The 23164-nt window shown below is 43.3% G+C and overlaps 1 protein-coding gene across 2 annotated transcripts in view; it reads right to left on the bottom strand.

Moving 5' to 3' along the window:
* Positions 1–23164, bottom strand: part of RIMKLA (ribosomal modification protein rimK like family member A) — a 78737-nt gene that overhangs the window by 6000 nt on the left and 49573 nt on the right. Inside the window, exons 1-4 of one of the 2 annotated variants that reach the window (XM_075328970.1) lie at positions 15999–16118; positions 11583–11742; positions 11349–11435; positions 272–475 (exon numbers count right to left, since the gene is read on the bottom strand). In XM_075328970.1, coding sequence (XP_075185085.1) covers positions 272–475; positions 11349–11435; positions 11583–11742; positions 15999–16031 — 484 coding nt within the window. In that variant the 5' untranslated portion in view covers positions 16032–16118. Of the gene's footprint in view, positions 1–271; positions 476–11348; positions 11436–11582; positions 11743–15998; positions 16230–23164 lie in introns of those variants that run through there. The other variant, XM_075328969.1, reaches the window with a different exon arrangement.

Genomic DNA, 23164 nt, shown 5'->3' with positions numbered 1-23164 from the left:
CATTTTGTATAGACTTTGTACACTGGCATGCCCCCTCCTGTAATTAGCAGATCACTGTCTATAGACTTTGTACATACAGAGTCTGGTGTGGGAGGGGTCAGCTTTCTCAGCTCTGTTGCATTGCTGCATCTAAAAACTCTAATTATGTCACGACCGCTGCACTTAATAAACTAAGTGATACATCGTTGGATTCGGGGTCTCTTTGTCTACATAATGCTGCTTTCAGATAAGGTTAACAAAAACCTTCTGACAGACTCACTTTAACACTTACCCAAGCAGCAATTACTCTGCATTCTGCCATCAGTGGAACTTCGTAACATGGATCCAACGACACGTCCACCAACAATCACCACCCGGATGTCTTTTCCATGAGACTCTTTTACATACTTCTGAAACAGATATGGTGCATCATGTCGCACTAGATGGGATATGTCCAACAAATGGTGTTTATCCCGTGCAAGAAATACAGCCTTTCCTGATAGACAAAGCAAAACCAGTGTTAGATTGGGCACCGCTATAAAATAAAGGTTCATAACATGGATTAGATCAGTTATCCTGGATAAAGCGCTATACAGCGCGAAACGTGCGTCGGAGAGGGTGTGGGACATCATTCACGTTCATGTAAGATCCTGTAGGTATACTGAGTGTCATTGTACTGCTACTCGTTTTGGCTGAGTCCTGCACTTTTATAACACTTTGTGTTACATCATATATATAGATATACTATCGCAGGATTACTTATGTATTTTATTGTTCCTCTACGGGATGATATATATTTCTAATGATAATTGCTATGTGAAATTATGGTGTTCCCAATTATGATTTTGTGAGTTACATATTTTTAACCCTTCAATGGGGCTTGTTTTTCCTGAAGACATCTTGTTCATGATTTTATTATTTCAATTAATAAAAGTTAAATTTTATTAAACTTCGCTCCCTTTTTTGTTGGTGATATGGATTCGATCAGTGCCAAAATAGCTTGTGTAATTGCTTTCTGCCCCAGGATAGAAAGCGATTACTCAGGCTCTTATGGCTCTCATCTAATCCATTAGATCTTGGTCTATACAGGTCATAATTTTGTTCTGTCAGGTGTCCTCTTCAAGTGCTTACCGTCACCCCATTTTCTGTATGCTGTCAAAACTACTGGGGGTAATGGAAGAGACAACTAGGCAGATTTCTGCCTCAATAAACTGGTTTCAAGTTTTCAACTTCATACAAGTACTTTCTAGTGAATTTTCTGCATCAGACTAATTCTAGTGAAATCAGATCTTATCTTACACGTTACTCACAAGTGCCGAAAACAACCCTTTGAAAGGTTGATGACTCACGCGTATGGTATATCCTAGATAACAGGATTAAAGTATTGTGTGTGATCAACAAGTTTCTAAAGTTGGTATTTATATTTTATTATTAGAGATGATCGAATACTTTGATTATTCGGCTTCACGAATATTTTCCGAATACCTCGCCTCTATTCGACTATTCGATGCACAATGTAAGTCTATGGGAAGCCTGAATAATAATAATAATAATTTATTCATTTATATAGCGCTATTAATTCCATAGCGCTTTACATACAATGGCAGCACTGTCCCCATTGGGGCTCACAATCTAAATTCCCTATCTGTATGTCTTTGGAGTGTGGGAGGAAACCGGAGAACCCAGAGGAAACCCACGCAAACACGGGGAGAACATACAAACTCCTTGCAGATGGTGTCCTGGGTGGGAATTGAACCCAGGACTTCAGCGCTGCAAGACTGCAGTGCTAACCACTGAGCCATCGTGCCGGAATAGTTCCGAATAGTTGTTATTTGGGTTTCCTATAGACTTACATTGCGCATCGAATATTCGCGAATAGTCGAATAGTGGCGAGGTATTCGGAAAATATTCGCGAAGCCGAATAATCGAAGTATTCGATCATCCCTATTTATTATATCTGATAGGTCTTCTACCCGCTCCGTGAAGTCAAGAAGTAATGTCTCACTTATCGAGGCCAAAAGTAAGGTACTTATTTGGTGGAACATGGTTTCCCTGTAGGATATATAAATCCTACCGTCAAGTGTCCACTACGTTATGTTCTAGAGACCCCCGAGATAGGTGAAAATCTGTGAAGTAGAGGAGTTATATTTACTCTATATTTTCAAATTATAACATGCATTTTTCCTCCCAAAAATTTGGGAGGAAAATGAGGGGTTCGTCATATAAGCCGAATCTAGCTTACCAGGGAGGGGTGGAGACGGGGTCACAGGAGGCAGGGGCAATGCTGCGGGCTGCGGATAGTGAGCTACAGAAGGTGAGGCAGGGGCCATACTGAAAACATCGGCGGTGCGGACTTCAAATAATGGCGCCCGGAGTCAGAGCGTTCGCAGATTGAGCTCCCGACTCAAGATCTCATCTGCACAAGCGCCGCCTTCAACTCATTGATCTCTCAGCAGCTTATGTAAGAAAAATGTCACCCAGACGTGGCACGTGGGCAGATGAGATCTCGGTTCGTCATTGAGCCGATAGCTCAATCTGCACACACACACAGAGTACGGGCGCCATAACTTTGAAGTCTGCACCATTGACAGTTTATGGATGTTCCTGTCAACACGTGCAGCGAGCATCTGGGACACCAGTCCCATCGTCTCTGCCTCCTGTGAGCCCGCTCCACCAACGCTGCCGCACCCCTCCCCGATACCCGTGATACAGTGAAGCGCGATATAGCTGGGGACAACTGTACTCACTTGTGAGGAGGAGACACAGAGGGCACCATGTATTACATTTGGTACACTTATTCCAATGATAAAGCCAGATTTTTGCCATTTAATCTGAGAACAGAACAGTGTAGGAGCAGAGAGACAGATTCCAGGGATGTGCCAATTGCTGACCAGCTTGTTGTAATTTCAATATAATCAGCGTTTTATCAGCAGGCGATTATAACTAGAGGACTAGGTGTGCTGCTGCTAATCTGTGTAACCCCACCCCCACCAGTGATCGGCAGCTTGCTCACAATAATGCACAGAGGACACAGGAAACTGCCAATCAGTGGTGTGGGTGGGGTAATACACAGCTCAGCATAGCAATGCTATATCTGCAGCAAAGAAAACAGGGATTCTATCAAAACCACATTAAGCAGCCCAGTAAGTGGCACATTACTGAAATCAGGCTTTCCGCCCCTACACCATGCTGCTCTCAGATTACATAGCAAAAACGTGATGACAGATTCCCCTAAAAGATTATGGAGATTGGGGATTCAATTTATGCATTCAATCACCTCTATTAGTTTCAAGAAAGACACCTTGCAAGCTCTCCGTAATGAGCAAATTCCTGAAATATCATTTCACTTGCGGATCCAGCAGCCAGTACTGCACATCCAGTGATTTTAATATTGGGTGGATATGCGGTATCTGGTCTTGGCCACTATTCTGTTGATGGATCATGGACCTGTGCTGTTCAACTCCGCAACTCAGCACATCCATCTGCCACTAGCACCTGCTGATCGGCGGTGGTGACAGATGTCACAATCCCATCGATCAGATATTGATGATCTATCCTAAGGATAGGCCATAAATATAAAAGTCCCAGACAATCCCTTAAAAGGGAGCCTGTCGCCTCCGAAAGTGCTATTTATCTGAAGATATAGGATTAATATGCAGGATAATAGTGTTACAATTATTCCTGGTGACCATACTGAAAGTCCAGCTACAGGGAGAAAATTAACTTATTTCCTCCAAAGAGCCGCTGACTTTCAGTCATAGAGGAGTGCAAGGAGCAGCTGCAGTCACCTCTCACAGCACGGCACAACTATAAGCACACCCTAGAACTTGGATTAACAGCTCACTCTGCAGCGCATCTGTGCAAAGCTGGCTGTCAATCAAAAGTTCTGGAGCGTTCCTACAGCCGCCACTGACAGCATAGGAAACTGGTGATGGTTTTGACACAAATTTAGGGGAACTTTGGCCCACACTGGCCTCTATCCTTGTATTTCTTTATCTTGTCCTTCATTACAGCCTAAGTTGTTATCCACCACCAGGGTAATGTTTTGGGCTTTTTTATTTAATTTAAGCTGAAGCATCATTATAATCATTGTAAATGACTCCTTTTTTGGTTATTGAAATATATAACTATGTCGATATACAAAATGTAGGATATTAGTCATTATGGAGACCCATGTCCCACAATTAGGCAGTCTATCCAGTTTTACCTAAGCTTCCATTCACTGCCCTACTGGATTCCTCATCTAGTAATGATGATAGTGTATCAATAGACTTCTTTGTGGTCACATTGGGCCTTTCTGCCGAAAGCCCCTAGGATGCAGCTGCCTCACCAGATTTGGCCCCTATAAGCTGCGGCCACCCCCACTGGGCTCTTATGTATAGCAGTCTAACATGCTGTATATAAGAACCCAGGTCGCTGCGTAGAACGTAAAAATCACTTTATAATACTCATCTAAATGGTTGCTGCGGTGGAGTTGGGTCATATGGGCGTCTCCGTTCTCCAGTGCCATCTTTGTCGTCCTTCTTCTGAAGCCGGGGTGCATGACACATCCTATGTCATTCACACTCGTATTGAGGTCCTGCGCAGGCGCACTTTGGTCTGCCCTGAGCAGGGCAGCTCAAAGTATTGTAGTGCGCCTGTGCAGGACCGGCGAGTGTGTATGACGTAGGACGCGTCATGCACCCAGGCTTCAGAAGGAGGAAGACCAAGATGGCCGAAAGAGGAGGCGCCGACACCGGAGAACAGAGACACCCGTCCGACCTGTCTGCACCACAGCGACCGTTTAGGTAAGTATTATAAAGTGATTTTCACGTTCTACACACCGACCTGGGCTCTTCTATACAGAAAATAGACAATGGCACTTCCACTTTGTAGAAAATTCGTGGATAATGGGGTGCACTTTAGGTTCCAAGGCCACAGATTGAAATCTGGAGGCTGCCATGCGGCGGTGGACATTGCGCTTCCTTGCCATCCTGCATGGGCATCTCACCCAGACAACGCGCAACTGAAGAAGGTCCAGTGGGACCGAAAATGTTATTTTTCACGCACATTTGAATAAATACACATTTCAGTAAACCTTGGGAGTCTCTTGTTTCTATTTGGGCTCTTCTATACAGCATCTTAGAATGCTGTATATAAGAGCCCACTGGTGGTGGCCGCAGCTTATAAGTGCCAAATCAAAAAAAATAGAGAAGACACTGCGTCACCGATTAGGTGCTCAGGAGAAAAAAAACAAAATTGTAAAATGAGTGAACTCCGGCACACTATACGTACCGCAAAAAAACAAAGCCAAAAGGAATGCTAAATTCTTATTTCTTTTTATTGGTTCAAAAAAATTGTTCAGTAAATAGTGCTGTACAATATCATGTTCGTCATGTCATGACGTGTATGACGGACATGATATTGTACAGCACTATTTACTGAACAATTTTTTTGAACCAATAAAAAGAAATGAGAATATAGCATTCCTTTTGTCATTGTTTTTTTTGGGGTACATATAGTGTGCTGGAGTTCACTCTATAGGCCCCAAATCTTCTGGCAGGTTCCCTTTAAGTAAGTTGTGTAGAAGGCCAGGCATAGACAAGGCACTAGCGTCTTGGAATAGAGATGAGTGGACCCGTGGAAGTTTGGTTTGCCTGATTCAGACGGACTTTAGACAAAGTTCAGTTCGGGACCCGGCCTTGACTTGAACCCCAATGGAAGTCAATGATTAGGACGCCCACATACAGCCTGCCATAAACAGAACACTTCCAGGAGAGGGAAGGTGTTTTGGGGTGGAAGGGGGGGCACAATACATCCAAAAACATTGCTTTTACCTCCTTCACCCCCCTCTATGAGCCATTCAGAGACTCTGGGCCGGGAATCGAAAGTACCCAAGCTCCCCGATGCTCAATGGAGTGGTTGGCATACGTACATCACCCGAACTTCAGACACTAGTTTTTTTTAAAGTCTGTATTTGGTACAAACACCGAGCTTTAGGCTATGTGTGCACTAGAAATGTGAAGTTTCTCAAGAAAATTTCTTGAGAAACTTCTGGGAGTGAAAGATTTACGGACCTCCGGAAAAAATCCGCACCAAATCCGCATGCGGATTTGCCGCGGAATAGCCGCAAATTTGCCACAATTTTCCCGCGGGTGGCTCCCTGCGGATTTTGCAGGCTGTACTGCCGAAATCCGCAGGGTACCTGCGGAAAAGAATTGACATGCTCATTTTCTCAAGAAATTTTCTCGAGAAATTCTTCTCAAGGAAATTTCTTGAGAAAAATCCGCACAGTGCGCACAGCTATTTTTTTTTCTCATAGAATTTGCTGGGAAATGTCTGCACAAAGATTGCAGACATTTCTCAAGAAATTTCCGCGGCAAATCCGCGGGTAAATCCGCGGGTAAAACGCACTAGTGCGCACAAAGCCTTACAGTTTGGGTCCACTCATCTCCATCTAGGAGCTTTTGGACATACACATGCCTGCCCAGGTACTCCTCAGAAGGCCACTCATAAAGTTTATATTTTTAACCACTTATATCTTTATTATCCAACAGAGGCTTATTTCCCTAAAATGCTATATTCATGACATTGCCAATGGAGCAAAATCAAAAAAGCCAAAACATGGCTATAGAGTGTAGACAAAGCCTTCCCTTTGATATATCTATATAGCAACTATTGTGATACCCGTGGTGTACCTTCATCAAAACGTGATGTCAGAAAAGAAGAATACCTGTCAATATATGTAGCAGAAAGTGACCTATTCAGGATGACTGTATGATAATGGTCCTCCAAGTCTCTTAAACCATCTTCATTACCATTAAAAGCCCTAATTCTGGATTGGATTGAAAAAAATATTGGTTTATTGACCCATCACAATACAGAGCTCTACAAAGCCATTTTGAACCATAGAGGAGCTGATATGTTGTATGGGCTCTACATTGTGAGGGATAAATAAAGCACAGTTCCTCTGGATGTTCTTGAGTTCTGCTTTCTTCTTTGCTCTCCTGGAGATTTTGTGGACTCAAATCTGTTTGAACCTTGAACCCACCCAAGAGGAGTCCTTCCTCTTCTCCATCAAGTCATTGATAGCTCAGTCTATCAGGGTAATGGGAGCAATTTAGAAGGTTTAAGGAGTAACTGACAAGTTCTGTTCTACCAGAGATGAGGTCTTCAGGGGTTGTCCTCACAGATAAGCCCAAGACCTCATAGGCAACGTATGACTTAGTTATAATTCACATGTATTTGCTAAAGATTTTCTGCTTATAGGAATTGTTCTTTAACACTTTTTCAGGATTGTAATATTGATGACCTACTCTAAGGCGGGCTTTGCACACTACGAAATCGCAGGTGCGATGTCGGTGGGGTCAAATTGAAAGTGACGCACATCCGGCATCGCATGTGACATCGTAGTGTGTAAAGGCTCGATGATACGATTAACGAGCGCAAAAGCGTCGTAATCGTATCATCGGTGCAGCGTCGGCGTAATCCATAATTACGTTGACGCAACAGTCCGATGTTGTTCCTCGCTCCTGTGGCAGCACACATCGCTGTGTGTGAAGCCGCAGGAGCGAGGAACATCTCCTACCGGCGTCACTGCGGCTTCCGTAGGATATGCGGAAGGAAGGAGGTGGGCGGGATGTTTACATCCCGCTCATCTCCGCCCCTCCGCTCCTATTAGCCGCCTGCCGTGTGACGTCGCTGTGACGCCTCACGACCCGCCCCCTTAATAAGGAGGCGGGTCGCCGGCCAGAGAGACGTCCCAGGACAGGTGAGTCCATATGAAGCTGCCGTAACGATAATGTTCACTATGGCAGCTATCACAAGGATATCGCAGCTGCGACGGGGGCGGGGACTATCGCGTGCGACATCGCAACATCGGCTTGCGATGTCGCAACGTGCAAAGCCCGCCTAAGGATAAGCCATCAATATCTAATTGATGGGGTTTCTACACAGTTGACTACAGTAAATCGAGAATGAGCCCTATGGTTACCAGGCGCAGGTCTGAATATTTTGTTGTGTCTGTTTACCCCCACCGATCAGCTGTTACCTGCCTCCGGGTCCATCAGAAGTATAAAGTGTATGGAGCCAGAACACCACAATATCAGATTGGTTGGGTCGGATACCCAGTACACCCACCGATCAGCTGTTACCTGCCTCCGGGGCCACCAGAAGTACAAAGTGTATGGAGCCAGAACACCACAGCTCCATACTCCATGCTCTGTACAATGTGTATTTTTTGGTATCGCAGTTCAGCTCACCCAGAGGTGAAGGGGATGTGATGATGTTGCAGCTGTATATAACCACCCACAGGACCTGGTAAGGGCTGACCAGTGGGATGTCAGGAATTGGACCCCCACAATCTTATAATAACCAATTTTAAGCATAGGTCATCAATATATTAGTCCTGAGCAACCTTTTAAATACCTGTCTTTAGGGGGATGGGTATAATGTTAATATTTTCATTATTTATTTAGTACAATGTGTCGTTTACATACCAATAATAAAATTTGAGAGAGAGAAAAAAAAGAAGACTCTATATTAAATTATGAATTAAAAAGGGATCTTTTAGGAAGATCAACTCCCCCCAAGCCTATATATTGGCCTGCAGCACTCGGAAATGTAAATCCATCGACGCCTTTCATATCATCTATCTGTTGCTGCAACCTTGAGTAATTAGCATTTAATTCATACGCAAATGCAGTATTAAAGCATTAGGCTTTTTTTTTTTTGAAAACTAGAGTAGCACTTTAAATCTTAGGATCCTTTACTTACCATCTGGCACCTTCATGCTTTATCAGCATCGATCTTTACAAGTCTTTTGGATTCACGGCAGCGCAGGTTTTTTTAAACCCTTTCTTCCACATCTACTACTGATCCACCACGAGGGCTGCGGCAGCCATGTTCTACATACTTAAGGGTATGTGCGCACGTTGCTTTTTACCTGCTTTTTACCTGCTTTTTTGCTGCTTTTTCTTCTGCGCTGTTTAATGCCAAAATGGATGTGTTCTTCTATTCAAGCAAAGTCTATGGGAATTTGGGTTTCTTGTTCACACTATGTTGTTCAAAATGCTGCCTTTTTGTGGCAGAACTTTGGTCAAAAACTCAGCTTTTCAAAGAAGCAACATGTCAATTGTTTTTGCCATTTGGGTTTTGCACTGCAAAGCTGAGTTTTTGACCAAAGTTCTGCCACAAAAAGGCAGCATTTTGAACAACATAGTGTGAACAAGAAACCCAAATTCCCATAGACTTTGCTTGAATAGAAGAACACATCCATTTTGGCATTAAACAGCGCAGAAGAAAAAGCAGCAAAAAAGCAGGTAAAAAGCAGGTAAAAAGCAATGTGCGCACATACCCTAATAGTGGTTGTGACTGATCACAACAGCTGAAGGTGAACAGTTCCACACTATTAGGGTATGTGCGCACGTTGCTTTTTACCTGCTTTTTACCTGCTTTTTTGCTGCTTTTTCTTCTGCGCTGTTTAATGCCAAAATGGATGTGTTCTTCTATTCAAGCAAAGTCTATGGGAATTTGGGTTTCTTGTTCACACTATGTTGTTCAAAATGCTGCCTTTTTGAGGCAGAACTTTGGTCAAAAACTCAGCTTTTCAAAGAAGCAACATGTCAATTGTTTTTGCCATTTGGGTTTTGCACTGCAAAGCTGAGTTTTTGACCAAAGTTCTGCCACAAAAAGGCAGCATTTTGAACAACATAGTGTGAACAAGAAACCCAAATTCCCATAGACTTTGCTTGAATAGAAGAACACATCCATTTTGGCATTAAACAGCGCAGAAGAAAAAGCAGCAAAAAAGCAGGTAAAAAGCAGGTAAAAAGCAACGTGCGCACATACCCTTAACCCCACTCTTGTAATTAGGCTAAGACCCTATCTGCTCCATATTTGTTTTACAGCACATCACTTCTATACAACTCTATCAAAGCCAGATCGAGGCCACAGTGAGGCTCTCATAGATTAGCGACCTCAGATGCTCCATGAAACACTGAAGCTGCCGGCAGGGCACAAATCACCAGAGACCGACAGAAGTGAAGATGAGTATAAGAAGGGGGCAGGGGGACTTAGATTTAAAGCACCACTTCAGCGGCGCAATAAGAAAAAAAAAAAACACTGATGTGATGCTTTAAATACTCTGGGCATGGAATAGCATTTCACTAGCTTTTGCATCCTCCTCCATGTCTCCCCACCCAGCACCAGCCTCTTAAATTTGGTTGATAGCTCACTGTCTGTATAAGGTCAGGTTCCAGGATATGCAAACACAGACTGCTGCTGAAATTTCAAGACGCTATTTCAATTAGTGTTCTCCAGAGACTGGCTAGTTCCTAGTGGACAGCATAGGTATGAGCTATAGCCAGCATAGGAAGGATTGAGGAGTGAATACTTATAGCAGAAGGGAGTGGCTGCATCTGAGATTACAACTATCTGTTAGATCACTGCAGGATAGAAATAAACCTTAACCCCTTCAGTACCAGATTAAATTAAATACACTCCAACTCAGGGTAAATGACAAGTGGGCACTAAAGCGGATCTGTGATCAATAACAAGCTGTGATGATCGAATCCCAGGTGGCCCCGGGATCACATCAGGATGTGACACCTACTCACAAGAGTGCCCTATATTTTCATGGTATTCATTAAGTGCTCTGTGACACCCATAGCACTTAAAGGGAACCTGTCACCACTTTTTTGGCCTATAAGCTGCGGCCACCACCACCGGGCTCTTATATACAGCATTCGGGGTATAACGTAAAAAACACGTTATAATACTTACCTAACGCGGTGGGCCTTATGGGACTCTCCGTTGTCCGGTGCCGGTGCCGCCTCTTTTGTCCATCTTTGTGCTCCTTCTTATCTAGCCACGGTGCATGACGGGTCCGACGTCATACACACTTGCCGGCATTCAGGTCCTGAGCAGGGCAGATCAATGTATTGTAGTGCGCCTGCGCAGGACCAGCGAGTGTGTATGACGCAGCCGCGTCATGCACCCAGGCTTTAGAAAGAGGACGAAGATGGCCGAAAGAGGCGACGCCGACACCGGACAACATTGGCGCCCATAAGGCCCACCACAGCGACCGATAGGTAAGTATTATAAAGTGTTTTTTATGTTATACCCTGTTACCTGATACCATGTTAGAATGCTGTATATGAGAGCCCGGTGGTGGTGGCCGCAGCTTATAGTCCAACAAAAGTGGTGACAGGTTCCCTTTAACAGCTCATTTGCATATGCATGAAAATGATAATTATTAGGGAATGCAGTAACAGATAAAAGATATAAAAGGTGTCAATGGATTTACATTTCAAAGACCTGCAGGCCCATATGTGGTGTTTGGTGAAGTGAATTAAGGTGACAGATTCCCTTTACAGAACATAATAAATTACCTTGATGCCCTCGAGTGTTTTTCACAACAACAGGATATCCAAGAGGTTCCGCTGCATCTATCATTTTTGCAAATTCATCGTGTCCGCCTGTCATTTAAGAAAATAAAAAGAATGTAAGACATAAATAAATCCCCCGATAATGTATATATTGGCTCATGTGCAAGTGGACAGAGCCAAGCATCCATTCCAAACCCATTTACTGCTAGGTATTATTTATTATGTATACACAAGTACCGTTTACATCATGTGTAATGCTGGCCACACAATTTTTGATCCGGTCCTTGGCATTGATTATGGTATTGCTGGATCTGTCCGGTTTGACCACTCCGGTAGCTGATCTGCTAGCCACACCATTACTATGCAGAACACTTTGGACTTTCTTCGGCGGACAGCCCTGTTTTAAAGGTAAATTCTATTTTTACATTTCAGCAGGAATAGAAAAGAAATCACCGTCCTTCCAAAGAACCTGTAAATCTTGTGAGAAAAACTGACGTTAGCACCAAGTCATATGAGGAGAAACAATGCATGCTGGGATTTATAGTGACGTTACCCGGTGCTATACGGTGAACAATAAATCCCAGCTGGCAATGGTTGCCCTCCATGTAAGAAGGCACCTGTGACGACAATTAGAAATCCCTAATTGGGGTATATTCAGACAGTGGGGTTGAGTGTGAATAAATCCCATGGCAAAAATGCATGTGTGCAATTTTTTCAAGTGTTTTTAACTTCACTCAATCACACAAACTACACTTAAAGTTATTTTTTAATGTTGGACCATTACTAGATCTCGAAATAGGCAGATCACAAAATGTCCCTCTTCTGGGACCACCAGGAAGCGTCTTTTGAGGAACTGGGAAACAAGTATTACATTTTTCTGCAGCGTCACCGCAAGGAAAATTAAGCATTACATCATGCCTATTCATTTCAGAGGTTTAATCATGTAATGCAGGATGGGAAACGTCCTCCATTGAAAGAAAGGTAAAATTTGCTACTGCCTTTCACTCTGAAACTCACTCTATACAGTGTTTAAAGTAGACACCGCCTTTAGGCTCACACTCTTCTACACAGAAATGATGGCTGTTACTGAAATAATTTACAATGCAATGTTGTACTTTATTGCCAAAACATGCGATTTTACAGTGTAATCTTGCACTAGATCACATTATAGGATATCAAAAGTAAAAAGTTGCCATGAAGTGCTAGCCTCGGGGTATAATCTCACATACCAGGAGGCGCTTTGGAGTGAAGATTGCAGCGCAAACTGCACCAAATTCCATATATACAGAAATATCTACCCGAGGAGCAATGCTTTCTATTGCATATACATTTTGAAGTCTGATGGGGTATGCTACAATATTTTTTCGGATGGACTGAGAATAAAAGCAATAACCCCCCCCCTTTAAGAAATGGTATGCTTCCATATCAGAGGAAGAAAGGAAAGGTATACTCTGAGATCATGCACCTCTAGTACAGCTCTGTGCAAAAACAGAACCACAGTACATCGTACATCCATGTGCACGAGGCTTTAAAAATACAAAATATTCAAGTGACGGCCACATAGTAGCTTTTCAACAAATCTCATCACCTAAATGTTGCTAAAAATTTCCCCGCAGAAATTGAGCTGTGGTGCAGATTTTAAAACCTATGTGCAGAATTTGGAGCAGATTTCACCCTCTGCAATAGAAAGGGTGAAATCGGAGGCAAATCTGCAACAAAATCATCAGCAAAATAAGCATGTAAGGCCAGAGTCACACTTGCGAGTCTCGCATCGCATCACCCAGCACAGCCGCACACTCTCCTGTCAGGATCATTTCAGCTGCATAGAAACACATGCAGCCGACCAGCTCCTGTCAGAAGAGTGTGCAGCCGTGCTGGGTGATGTGATGCCAGACTCGCAAGTGTGACTCTGGCCTTAGAAGTTTGAATTTTACTGTTGATTTTGCAGCCGATAAGCTGCCAAAAAACGGAGGCTGGGTTCACAAGTTACATATTTGTCTGCACCTAAATCTGAGTTTGTTACATGCAGATTTTCCTGCAGAGTTCACGCTTTCCACTGTAATGTGTGAAATCCAAGCTGAAACTGCACAAAGAATTGACATGCTACTGATTTACCAAAAGAAAACAAAATGTATACATTTCCCATGTGGATTACACACACAAAAAAAATCATGTGGATGAAATTAAAGGGAACCTGTCACCAGGATTTTACCTTATAACCTGCGGCCACCACCAGTGGGCTCTTATATACGGCATTCTAGAATACTGTATATAAGAGCCCAGGCCGCTCTGTATAATGTAAAATAAAGACCTGTATTATACACACCTAGGGGGCGGTCCAGTCTGATGGTCATCACTGGTGTCGAGTCCGGCGCGTCTCTATCTCGTGCAGTCACCATTCTCCTTCCCAGCTCCGTGTGGATAAGGCATCCTACATCATCCATACAGATGTCTCCATTGCGCTCATGTGCATGCACACATCTCTCTGCACTGCTGTCGGCAGATCAAAGTATTGTAGTGCGCATGCGCGGGCGGTCTTTGACCTCTCCTCGCTCCTGCACATCACAGTACTTTGATCTTCCCTCAGCAGAGCAGATCAAAGTGCGCCTACGTGAGAGCGTGATGGAGGCCCCTGTGTGGATGAAATAGGACGCGCCATACACATAGGGCTGGGAAGGAGGACGGCGACTGCACGAGATAGAGGCGGCGCCGAACCGAGAGCATTGACGCTCATCGTACCTGACCGCCCCCTAGGTGAATATAATAAAGTTGTTTTTCACGTTATACACAGCAGCCTGGCCTCTTATATACAGTATTCTGGAATGCTATATATAAAGAATCACTAGTGGTGGCCGCAGGATATAAGGGAAAAACCTGGTGACAAGTTCCCTTTCTGATAAACTCATCCACTTTGCTACCGTAGTAAAAATGATGCAGATTTTGGGTGTGTAAAATTTGCACGAAATATGTGAATCTAAATTTAGGGGAAATCCGCAGTAAATAAATTACTTGTGAACTTAATGTCAGACTAAGTTCATACGTCATGTATTTGGCACAGATTTAAACACGTAAAATCCGCATGATTTTACGGGACCAGAAAAGTGGATGAGTTTTATCTTAAAGGCAACCTGTTACCAGAAGTGAATGCTGCTATCTTCTTTACAGATTTTTATAATTGTAGGATGTCAATTTTTTGCTTGGATTCAGACACGCTGCTGAAAAATCCACACCAAGAATGCAACATGTGAATTTAGAATCACGTTGCGAATTTGCTACAGATTTTCTTTATGGATTAGCAAATTACAGCTAAGGCTGCTTTCACACTACGTTTTTTTAGCAAGCGTCATGAACGTTTTTTTGCTGCAAAAGCGGATCCTGTTTTTGCAAAGAAAAACGCATGCAAACGCATGTGTTATTTTGCAGGATCCTGTCACTTGAAGTTTATGGGCGGGCATTGGAGTCATGTGATCGGGAGTGAGGGGAACTGAACGTGAGACTGGGAGCCGGAATCTGACAGCTGCCGAGGCTCATAACCAAGGTAAACATCGGGTAACTTGCTTGGATACCCGATATTTACCTTGGTTACGAGCGTCTGCAGCTGCTAGGAGCAGGGCTCCCTGCAACGTAACCAAGGTAAACATCGGGTATCCAAGCAAGTTACCCGATGTTTACCTTGGTTACGGGCGTCCGCAGCTCTTGGGAGGGGGAGAGAGGGACTGATCACGCCAGGCTGATTTCTGGGCATGCTCGGTAGAGCAAGCAGGATCCTGTCTATCAGCATGCCAGCGTTCACATACGTTTGCATGCAGTATAGTCAGGATACACCAATTTGCAGTATTTGGACGCAGCTCAAAAACGCTGCAAGTAGCGTTTTTGAAAAAAGTTAAACTGCAAGTCGCTGAATCCTCACTATAGCGCACGTAAACGCAGGTGAACGCATGTTGACGTGAGACCATTGCAAATGCATTGAAATGAAAACGCATTTGCACTGGATCCGTTTTTGCGTTAAAAAAACATTCAGGACGCATGTTAAAAAACGTAATGTGAAAGCAGCCTAATCCAAAGATATTTAATCAAATTACATCCAAATAATGGAGAAAATATCTACATGTTAAATTTGCAGGATGTCAATTTATTTCGGATTTAGCTACTTGCAATGCAAAGGGTTAAACCTGCAGTCAGCAAATCTGCATGTGACACATGCAGATTTTGCTGCATTCTTTTACAAGTACTTGTTCTATCCATAGTTTTTATGCCCATTATCATTTATAGGGCTGTTCACATGCCTATTGTTTGTTGCTGACTGAGTGTCTGCCAAAGAAAAAGGAGACATGTCCATTTTTTATCCACGTTATGGATGAAACTCGCCCATTCAAATCAATGGGTCAGTGCAAAAAAACCTTGGGTATCGGAGAGAGGGTTCAATTGTGGAAAAATCCACTGAACATTTTCTGTGTGAACACACCCTTATGACCACAACACCGGATCCCTGTGGTTTGACTGTCCTAATAAACTATGGAGGACAAACTGTAGGGGACAAGATACTGTATCAATAAAATGGTCAATGTGTCGAGCCACATACTTCGGTGTTTCGTACAGAACTAAATTCCCCTATTGTACAAGACCCGATTCAAAACAGCTCCTGGGACTTACCATAGGAGAAAGTGTCTGGTAAAGGAATTCCATGTCCAGCTAATTCCTGAAACGTCCAGAACTTGTTAATGCAGTTTAAAATGGCTTGTGGGCAATTGACAAGACGGCAACCTAGCTTTTCAAGGTGTCGCAAAACAGTAATATCGCTATCGGATTGCACTGTCGGAGTTGGGACCCGAACCAGTATCACCTGAGGGTAAGCAGTCACAATCTTCTGGTTAATTTGCAAGCCTGGAACAAAATATTATGAAAGATTAAAACCCACAAACACAAAGTATATAATTACATATACAACACAATGCAAGGGATAAAGGAAGTCGGTCCGCACAACACGACTATTCAAACCAAGCACCAAGGGACTTGTAAGGAACATAATCCTAAGGCCTCGTGCACACGTTGAGTATTTGGTGAGGTTTTTTTTACCTCAGTAATAAGGCCATATGCACACGTTGAGTATTTGGTGAATTTGATACCTCAGTATTGAGGCCACATGCACACGTTGAGTATTTGGTGAATTTGTTACCTCAGTATTGAGGCCACATGCACACGTTGAGTAAGTGGTGATTTTTTTTTGCCTCAGTATTGAGGCCACATGCACACATTGAGTATTTGGTGATTTGTTTACCTCAGTATTGAGGCCACATGCACACGTTGAGTATTTGTTGAGTTTTTTACCTCAGTAATGAGGCCATATGCACACGTTGAGTATTTGGTGAGTTTTTTACCTCAGTATTTCTAAGCTAAAACTAGGTGTGGGTGATAAATACAGAAGTGGTGCCCGTGTCTCTATTAGGCTGGAATCACAATTGCGAGAGTCTCGCATTGCATCACCCGGCACGTCCACACACTCTCCTGACAGGAGCAGGATGGCTGCATGTATTTCTATGCAGCTGAGATGCTCCAGTCCTAAGAGCTGCAGGCCATGCCGGGTGATGCGATGCGAGACTCACGCGGGACTCTCACAAGTGTGACTCCGGCCTAATACTTTTCCTCCGATTGTTCCAGTCCTGGTCTTGGCTACAAATACTGAGGTAAAAAACTCACCAAATACTCGGTGATCACGTGGCCTAAGGCTGAGTTCACACAATGTGTGCGGATTTTATTCATGGATTTCTAAACTGAAATCTGCAGCGTTTCTCCATTTTAAATCCTTGCATATTATATTTTCTTATTTATGCATATTTATGTTCATGTTTGATTGTGGAAATGCAATAAAACTTAACATAATAATGCCAGGCCTGCTTTAATTTCTAGATTTCGGTGACCCATTCACAATAAGCTCCTAAAAGGGGCATTTCACAACTGAAACTGAAACGCTGTGGATTAAAAAAAATGCAACAAAATCGATGTATTCTGCAAAAAAATAAAAACATAACAGCAAGGAGACAGCATGTGGATGATGTTATGTTAAGCTGGCGCATTTTGCCTGTACTATCTAAGGCAGGAGTCACACTTGTGAGTGACTCACGTGAGTCTCGCATTGTATCACCTGGCATGGCCCCACACTCCTGACAGGAGTGGGTTGGCTGCATGTATTTTTATGCAGCTGAGATGCTCCTGTCTGGAGGGAGGCAGGACATGCCGGGTGATGCGATGCGAGACTCGCACAAGTGTGACTCCGGACTAACGTGCTGACTTTATGGGTATGTGCGCACACTGAATTTTTGGTGCAGAAATTTTCTGCACCTCGTGGAAGAAAAACGCACCAAACAACGCATGTGATTTTTGGTGCATTTTTATGACACAAGTTTTTTTTTTTGTGAAATCAATGGCTGGAAGCGCTACAAAAAGCAGAAAAAATACGCAATAACAATTGACATGATGCTTTTTTCTGCACCCAAAACTGCAAGGAAAAAAGAAGCAACGTGTGCACAGCACTTCAGAATTCTCATTGACTTTGCTGGCATAAGGATAAACATGCAGATTTGGACAACAAACTGCATAAAAAAAACAAAAACGCACAAGGTTTTAAGTGTATAATATCTACACAAAAATCTGCACCTCACACGCAACATGTAATTTCAGCTTTAATGGGTTTTTTATGTTTTATTATGTCTATGTCACCTACAAAGTGCTGTGCTTGGTTTGAACAGACATTGTGCTGATGGACAAGACGTAGGGATTTATTAATTTCATTAATTGAATTGTAGTGAAATGATTTTTACATGACGCAGATTGGTTTTCTCTGTAGCTGGCACTAAAAATTCAGTAACGTATAGCACACATAATGGAACATTTACCTGCACGGATCACATCTTATGGCATTTTTTTGTCTCACGTTTGTATAACCATGTATGTTTTTTGGACAAAGTACAGGAAAAAAAAACCTCAATACACAGCCCAAATAGTGTGGATGAAGTTATATAGTTTTGTACAAAACTATCCAGCAGATGCGTACATTAAGGCCGGAATCACACTTGCGAGTGCCTCGCGTGTAACTCACACGAGTTTCTTATTGAATCACATGGCACGGCTGCACACTCTCTGGACAGGAGTGTCTCAGCTGCATAGAGATACATGCAGCCGACCCGCTCCTGCAGGAGAGTGTGCAGCCATGCCGGGTGATTCAATGAGAGACTCGCGCGAGTTACATGCGAGCCATCCACACACGTGTGACTCTGGCCTTATCGTTGCAGTTGGCGCCCCAACAAGGGCCTGTGCCTTTCTTTTCTCTGTATTTTGGAGTTGACAGACTCACCCTTTATAATCCCTTAGGATAGGTGTTCAATTCTTTCACCAGATACAAGACAACAATTCCTCTGTGGGAAGCCAGTCCAAATGGGAACTTTAATTGAGTGGTAAAAGAACAAATCCCCTAGCCCAATAGGGACTATGTTAGCAAATTTTCTAACATTGTGTGTAAATATCATTTAACTATGTTTTTACATTACTGCAAATCCCCTTTAATATTAAGGTTATTTCTCTAGAACGGACTTTGAAAAAAACTTGTAGATAGCCCAAATAAAGATTATGAAAATTACATCCGCACGTTGCTTTTTAGAACGCAGCGTTTTGCATGCTGTCAAAACGCTGCATTCTAAAAAGTAACATGTCGATTGTTTTGTGCATTCTGGATGCTTTCTCCACTCTGTCTATGGGAGAGGCAGCATCCAGAACACATGAATTCTGCAGACACCAAACTTTCAGAACACAGCTTTTCAGCTGCATTCGGAATCGCACAAGCAGTGACTTTACGCTGCGGTGCAGAACGCACTTACGTGTGCACATGGCCTAACACTGCATTCTTTCCAACGTTCAGTGGCCCCGACGAGGCTTAAAGGGAATCTGTCCCCAGGTTTTTCCTCCCCCATCTGAGAGCAGCATAATGTAGAGACAGAGACCCTGATTCCAGCGATGTGTCACTTACTGAGTTGTTTGCTGTCATTTTGCTACAATCAATGTTTTCTCTGCTGCAGTTCTAGCAGTTATACAGAGCTCATGAATATGCTTGACTACCTGCAGCCCACCAAGTAGTCATGTAATGATATTATCCTGCTGATTAAACTGTGATTTTATCAAAACTACACTAATCTGCAAGGAGTTTGTATGTTCTCCCTGTGTTTACGTGGGTTTCCTCTGGGTACTCCGGTTTCTTCCCACACTTCAAAGACATGCAGATACTTTAGAAAGTGAGCCCCAATGGGGACAGTGTTCCCCTGATGTATGTAAAGCACTGTGGAATTTGTCAGTGCTATATAAAAATAAAGATTTGATTTTTTTTTTTAAGCAGCCCAGTAAGTGACACATCGCTGTAATCAGGGTCTCTGTCTCTACATAATATTATATATATTATATACATATTATACTGCTCTCAGATTAGGTGGCAAAAACCTGGTGCCAGATTACCTTTAAGGATTCTGGCGTATTCACCAATGGGGTCATTGACTGCATAGATGTAGACTGTGTCACCATATGCTCTGTTGTGCATAATTTTCATCAATGCTGGAGAGAAGGGGTTAATGCCTCACTGTTGCCAAAGGATGATAAAAAAAATTGTTGATTTAATGAAATATTATTTTATTCCATAGGTCTATGCGTTTCGAGGTGAGGACCTCTTCTTCAGGACCACAAAAATCAGAAAAATCAACAATACATCTGATGTATAGATGTATTGTTTATTTTTCAGATTTTTATGGTCCTGAAGAAGAGGTCCTCACCTCGAAATGCGTAGACCTATGGAATAAAATAATCTTTCGTTAAATCAACAATTTTTTTATCATCCTTTGGTGACAGCGCGGCGTTAACCCCTTCTACTCTCCAGCATTGAAGATAGCCACACGTGGGGCTGCGGCAGCCGCCATTATCAGTCTGCTTTTTGTGCTGGTTGTGACTTTCACAACCACAATAGGTGAGTGTACAGTAACATACTTATATTTTAATATCTGGTAAGACATTATTTTGCACTCTCTTTCTCTTAGTTTTACTGTGCATTATTTTCGGGTATATGTAACTATTGGCGGCAGACAGCTAAATGTAGTAGACTATTGACATGGTCTTTTCTCTGTTGCAGATTTTGTGACAGGTTGTGGGTCAGAATCTCACTTTATCTTATGAGACTCTGCTAATTAATGGATTCCCTTACCTTTGGGGAGGAGAGGGTTAATGACAGTTTACCTTCCAGCAGCTCTTGACTCCTGGCAGATGTCTCCAGTTGGGACCACGCTCAGGTCCTATAATACCCTCTACTTCCACCAGAGGGTGCTGGCTATTTTCTATCATTTGGTAGCTTGGCCAGGAGGAGGAAGGAGTTGGTGAAACTCTCTGAGACTTGTTTTGTAGGCTGCAGCATTGTTTTTTGCTGCAGCACTTCTAAAGGCCCCGTCACACACAGAGATAAATCTTTGGCAGATCTGTGGTTGCAGTGAAATCATGGACATATTATTCCATTTGTACACAGCCACAAACCTGGCACTGATTGTCCACAATTTCACTGCAACCACAGATCTGCCGCAGATTTATCTCTGTGTGAGACAGGGCCTTAAGTGTGCTGGTTGAATGGTATGGATGTTCCCATGTACTTTGCTTTCTTTCTCCCCTTCTATGTTGTTTCCCCTCGTGCACTCTTAGTGGCTCCTTTGTGTGTGGTTGCCGTGTGTATGAGTAGTTGTTGTAGTAGTTACCCCGTCTTGTCTATATTTGTCGGTGGGGTGGTTGACTTTGGTTCTTGTCCCTTCCCCACCTGGTGGTGGTTTGTGGAGGGGGTCTTATCATCAGGGACAAGGACAGGGAGATAGGGCCTAGGTTGGAGGCCCGAACCTCCCTACCTTTAAGGGTATCTCCGGGTGTTAGGGTGAGCGCAGAGGCCTCAGCCTTAGGGCCTGTATAGACTTCCCTGTATTTTCCCTAGCAACCCATGATAACTATGTCTTGGTGTCCTTTAATAGGCGGATATGGACGAAAATTATGCACGACAACGCACAAAATGACACCGTCGACATCGTTGCAGTCAATGGCCCTGTCGGCGCATACACCCATATCCCGTTCTGAGCCACTGAACATGGGAAAGAACGCAGTCTGAAAGAGGCCTTAGAGGAATGTGATAAACAGAGAGGGGAGATTAAAACTGAAAAAAAAAATATTAAAAAGGCTGTTAAGTATCAAATAATATTCAACTGTGGTATCTGCTAATGGCCTCAAGCAGCATCTGTGCCCATACATCCGTGTGTATGGCGATGTGACCCTCCTTGAAGGGTCATATCTTAAAGCTAAAATGAATAGCTAAAAGAAAACTAAATAACTAAAGGAAATGGTATTGTTAATACATTCTTAAAAACATTAAATTAGCAAAATACCATAATTGTGCCTATTTCTATACATTATCAATCTGATGGAGCATATCTGCTTATAGCTGTATCCTCTATGCCATTGCAGCAAAGTTTAATGGGCCTAAGCTGTGGTGCTTTGACCATTTACATTCAGTAATAAAGAAGAAAACTGAATTATTGGCACAGGGGAAGAAATGCCAAATCTCAGAACATAAAGTAGGCACAGAGACTGATTCCAGCTCTTTTATCAATTACTGGACTGTTGTAGTTTTAATAAAGCACAGTTTTATCTGCTGCAGCTCTGCTAGTCTTCTCAATAATTAGCTCCTTGATATTCTGTTTATCCCAGGCAAAGGAGGCGTAACTATAATAAGTGCAGTGGTTGCCATTGCACCCGGGAACTAAAGCTTAGGCCTGTTTCACACATTCGGCATTTCGCCAGAACCGGCACGCATGCAGTACAGTACATTCATTTACAATGGAAGCGCGACACCATGCGGTTGTGTGCTTCATGCACAACCACATTTGTCCGCACGGTGTCGCACTTCCACTGTAAATGAATATACTGTACTGCATGCGTGCCGGATCCAGCATGCGGCGAAATGCCGGTTGTGTGAAATCGGCCTTAAGGGGCCTAAATGGTCCAATTGGCCATAGAAGACCAGTGCTAATGTAGAACCATGATAATCAGGGGACTTGGAGAATTTGAATTGGGGTCAGTGGGCTTTAAGTTACGCCACTGCCTGGCCCTAATGCCCCCTTCACACGTCCGTGATTCCGGTACATATGATGTCCGTTTTCATACGTACCAGAAACACAGACATAAGGAGAACCATTAAAATCAAAACATCAGTGTTTGCACAAGGACCATGCATTCATATGGAGCACACGCGTGTCCATGTGTTCCGCACAGAGACATGTCCGTTTTTCTCCGGCAGCACTGATGTCACACGGACCACACAGTGGTGTGATTCGTGTGACATGTACCGGAGAAAACACGTGTCTTTGAAATAAAATGGTTTCCTATACTCACCTGTCTCCAGCGCTGCTGTCTTCAGCGCTGTAGTCTCCAGCGCTGCCGTCTTCAGCGCTGCGGTCTTCGGCGCTGCTGTCACTTGCTTCCGGGACCGCTCATTATGCTCATGCATATTCACTGCACCGCGGACCTGGAATCAGCAGCACCATGGACAGCAGTGCCGAAGACAGGTGAGTATAAAGCTCCTGATCTCCGTGTGCTATCACGAAGAACACACGTGTCCCAAAATCACAGCACATGGAGGGCCATACGCACCTTCAACAAGTCCGTGAAAATCGTGTGTGTTTGCCACTAATGTGTAAAAGAGGCCTAATATTGATTGACAGCTTTCAGCCCATGCAAAGTATAGCCAAAAAGCTGTCAAT

Source organism: Anomaloglossus baeobatrachus, chromosome 11, assembly GCF_048569485.1.
Source record: "Anomaloglossus baeobatrachus isolate aAnoBae1 chromosome 11, aAnoBae1.hap1, whole genome shotgun sequence".
In the NCBI taxonomy this organism is placed as follows: Eukaryota; Metazoa; Chordata; class Amphibia; order Anura; family Aromobatidae; genus Anomaloglossus; species Anomaloglossus baeobatrachus.
The sequence above is the reverse complement of the archived record's forward strand: the minus strand, read 5'-3'. Positions and strand labels throughout refer to the sequence as shown.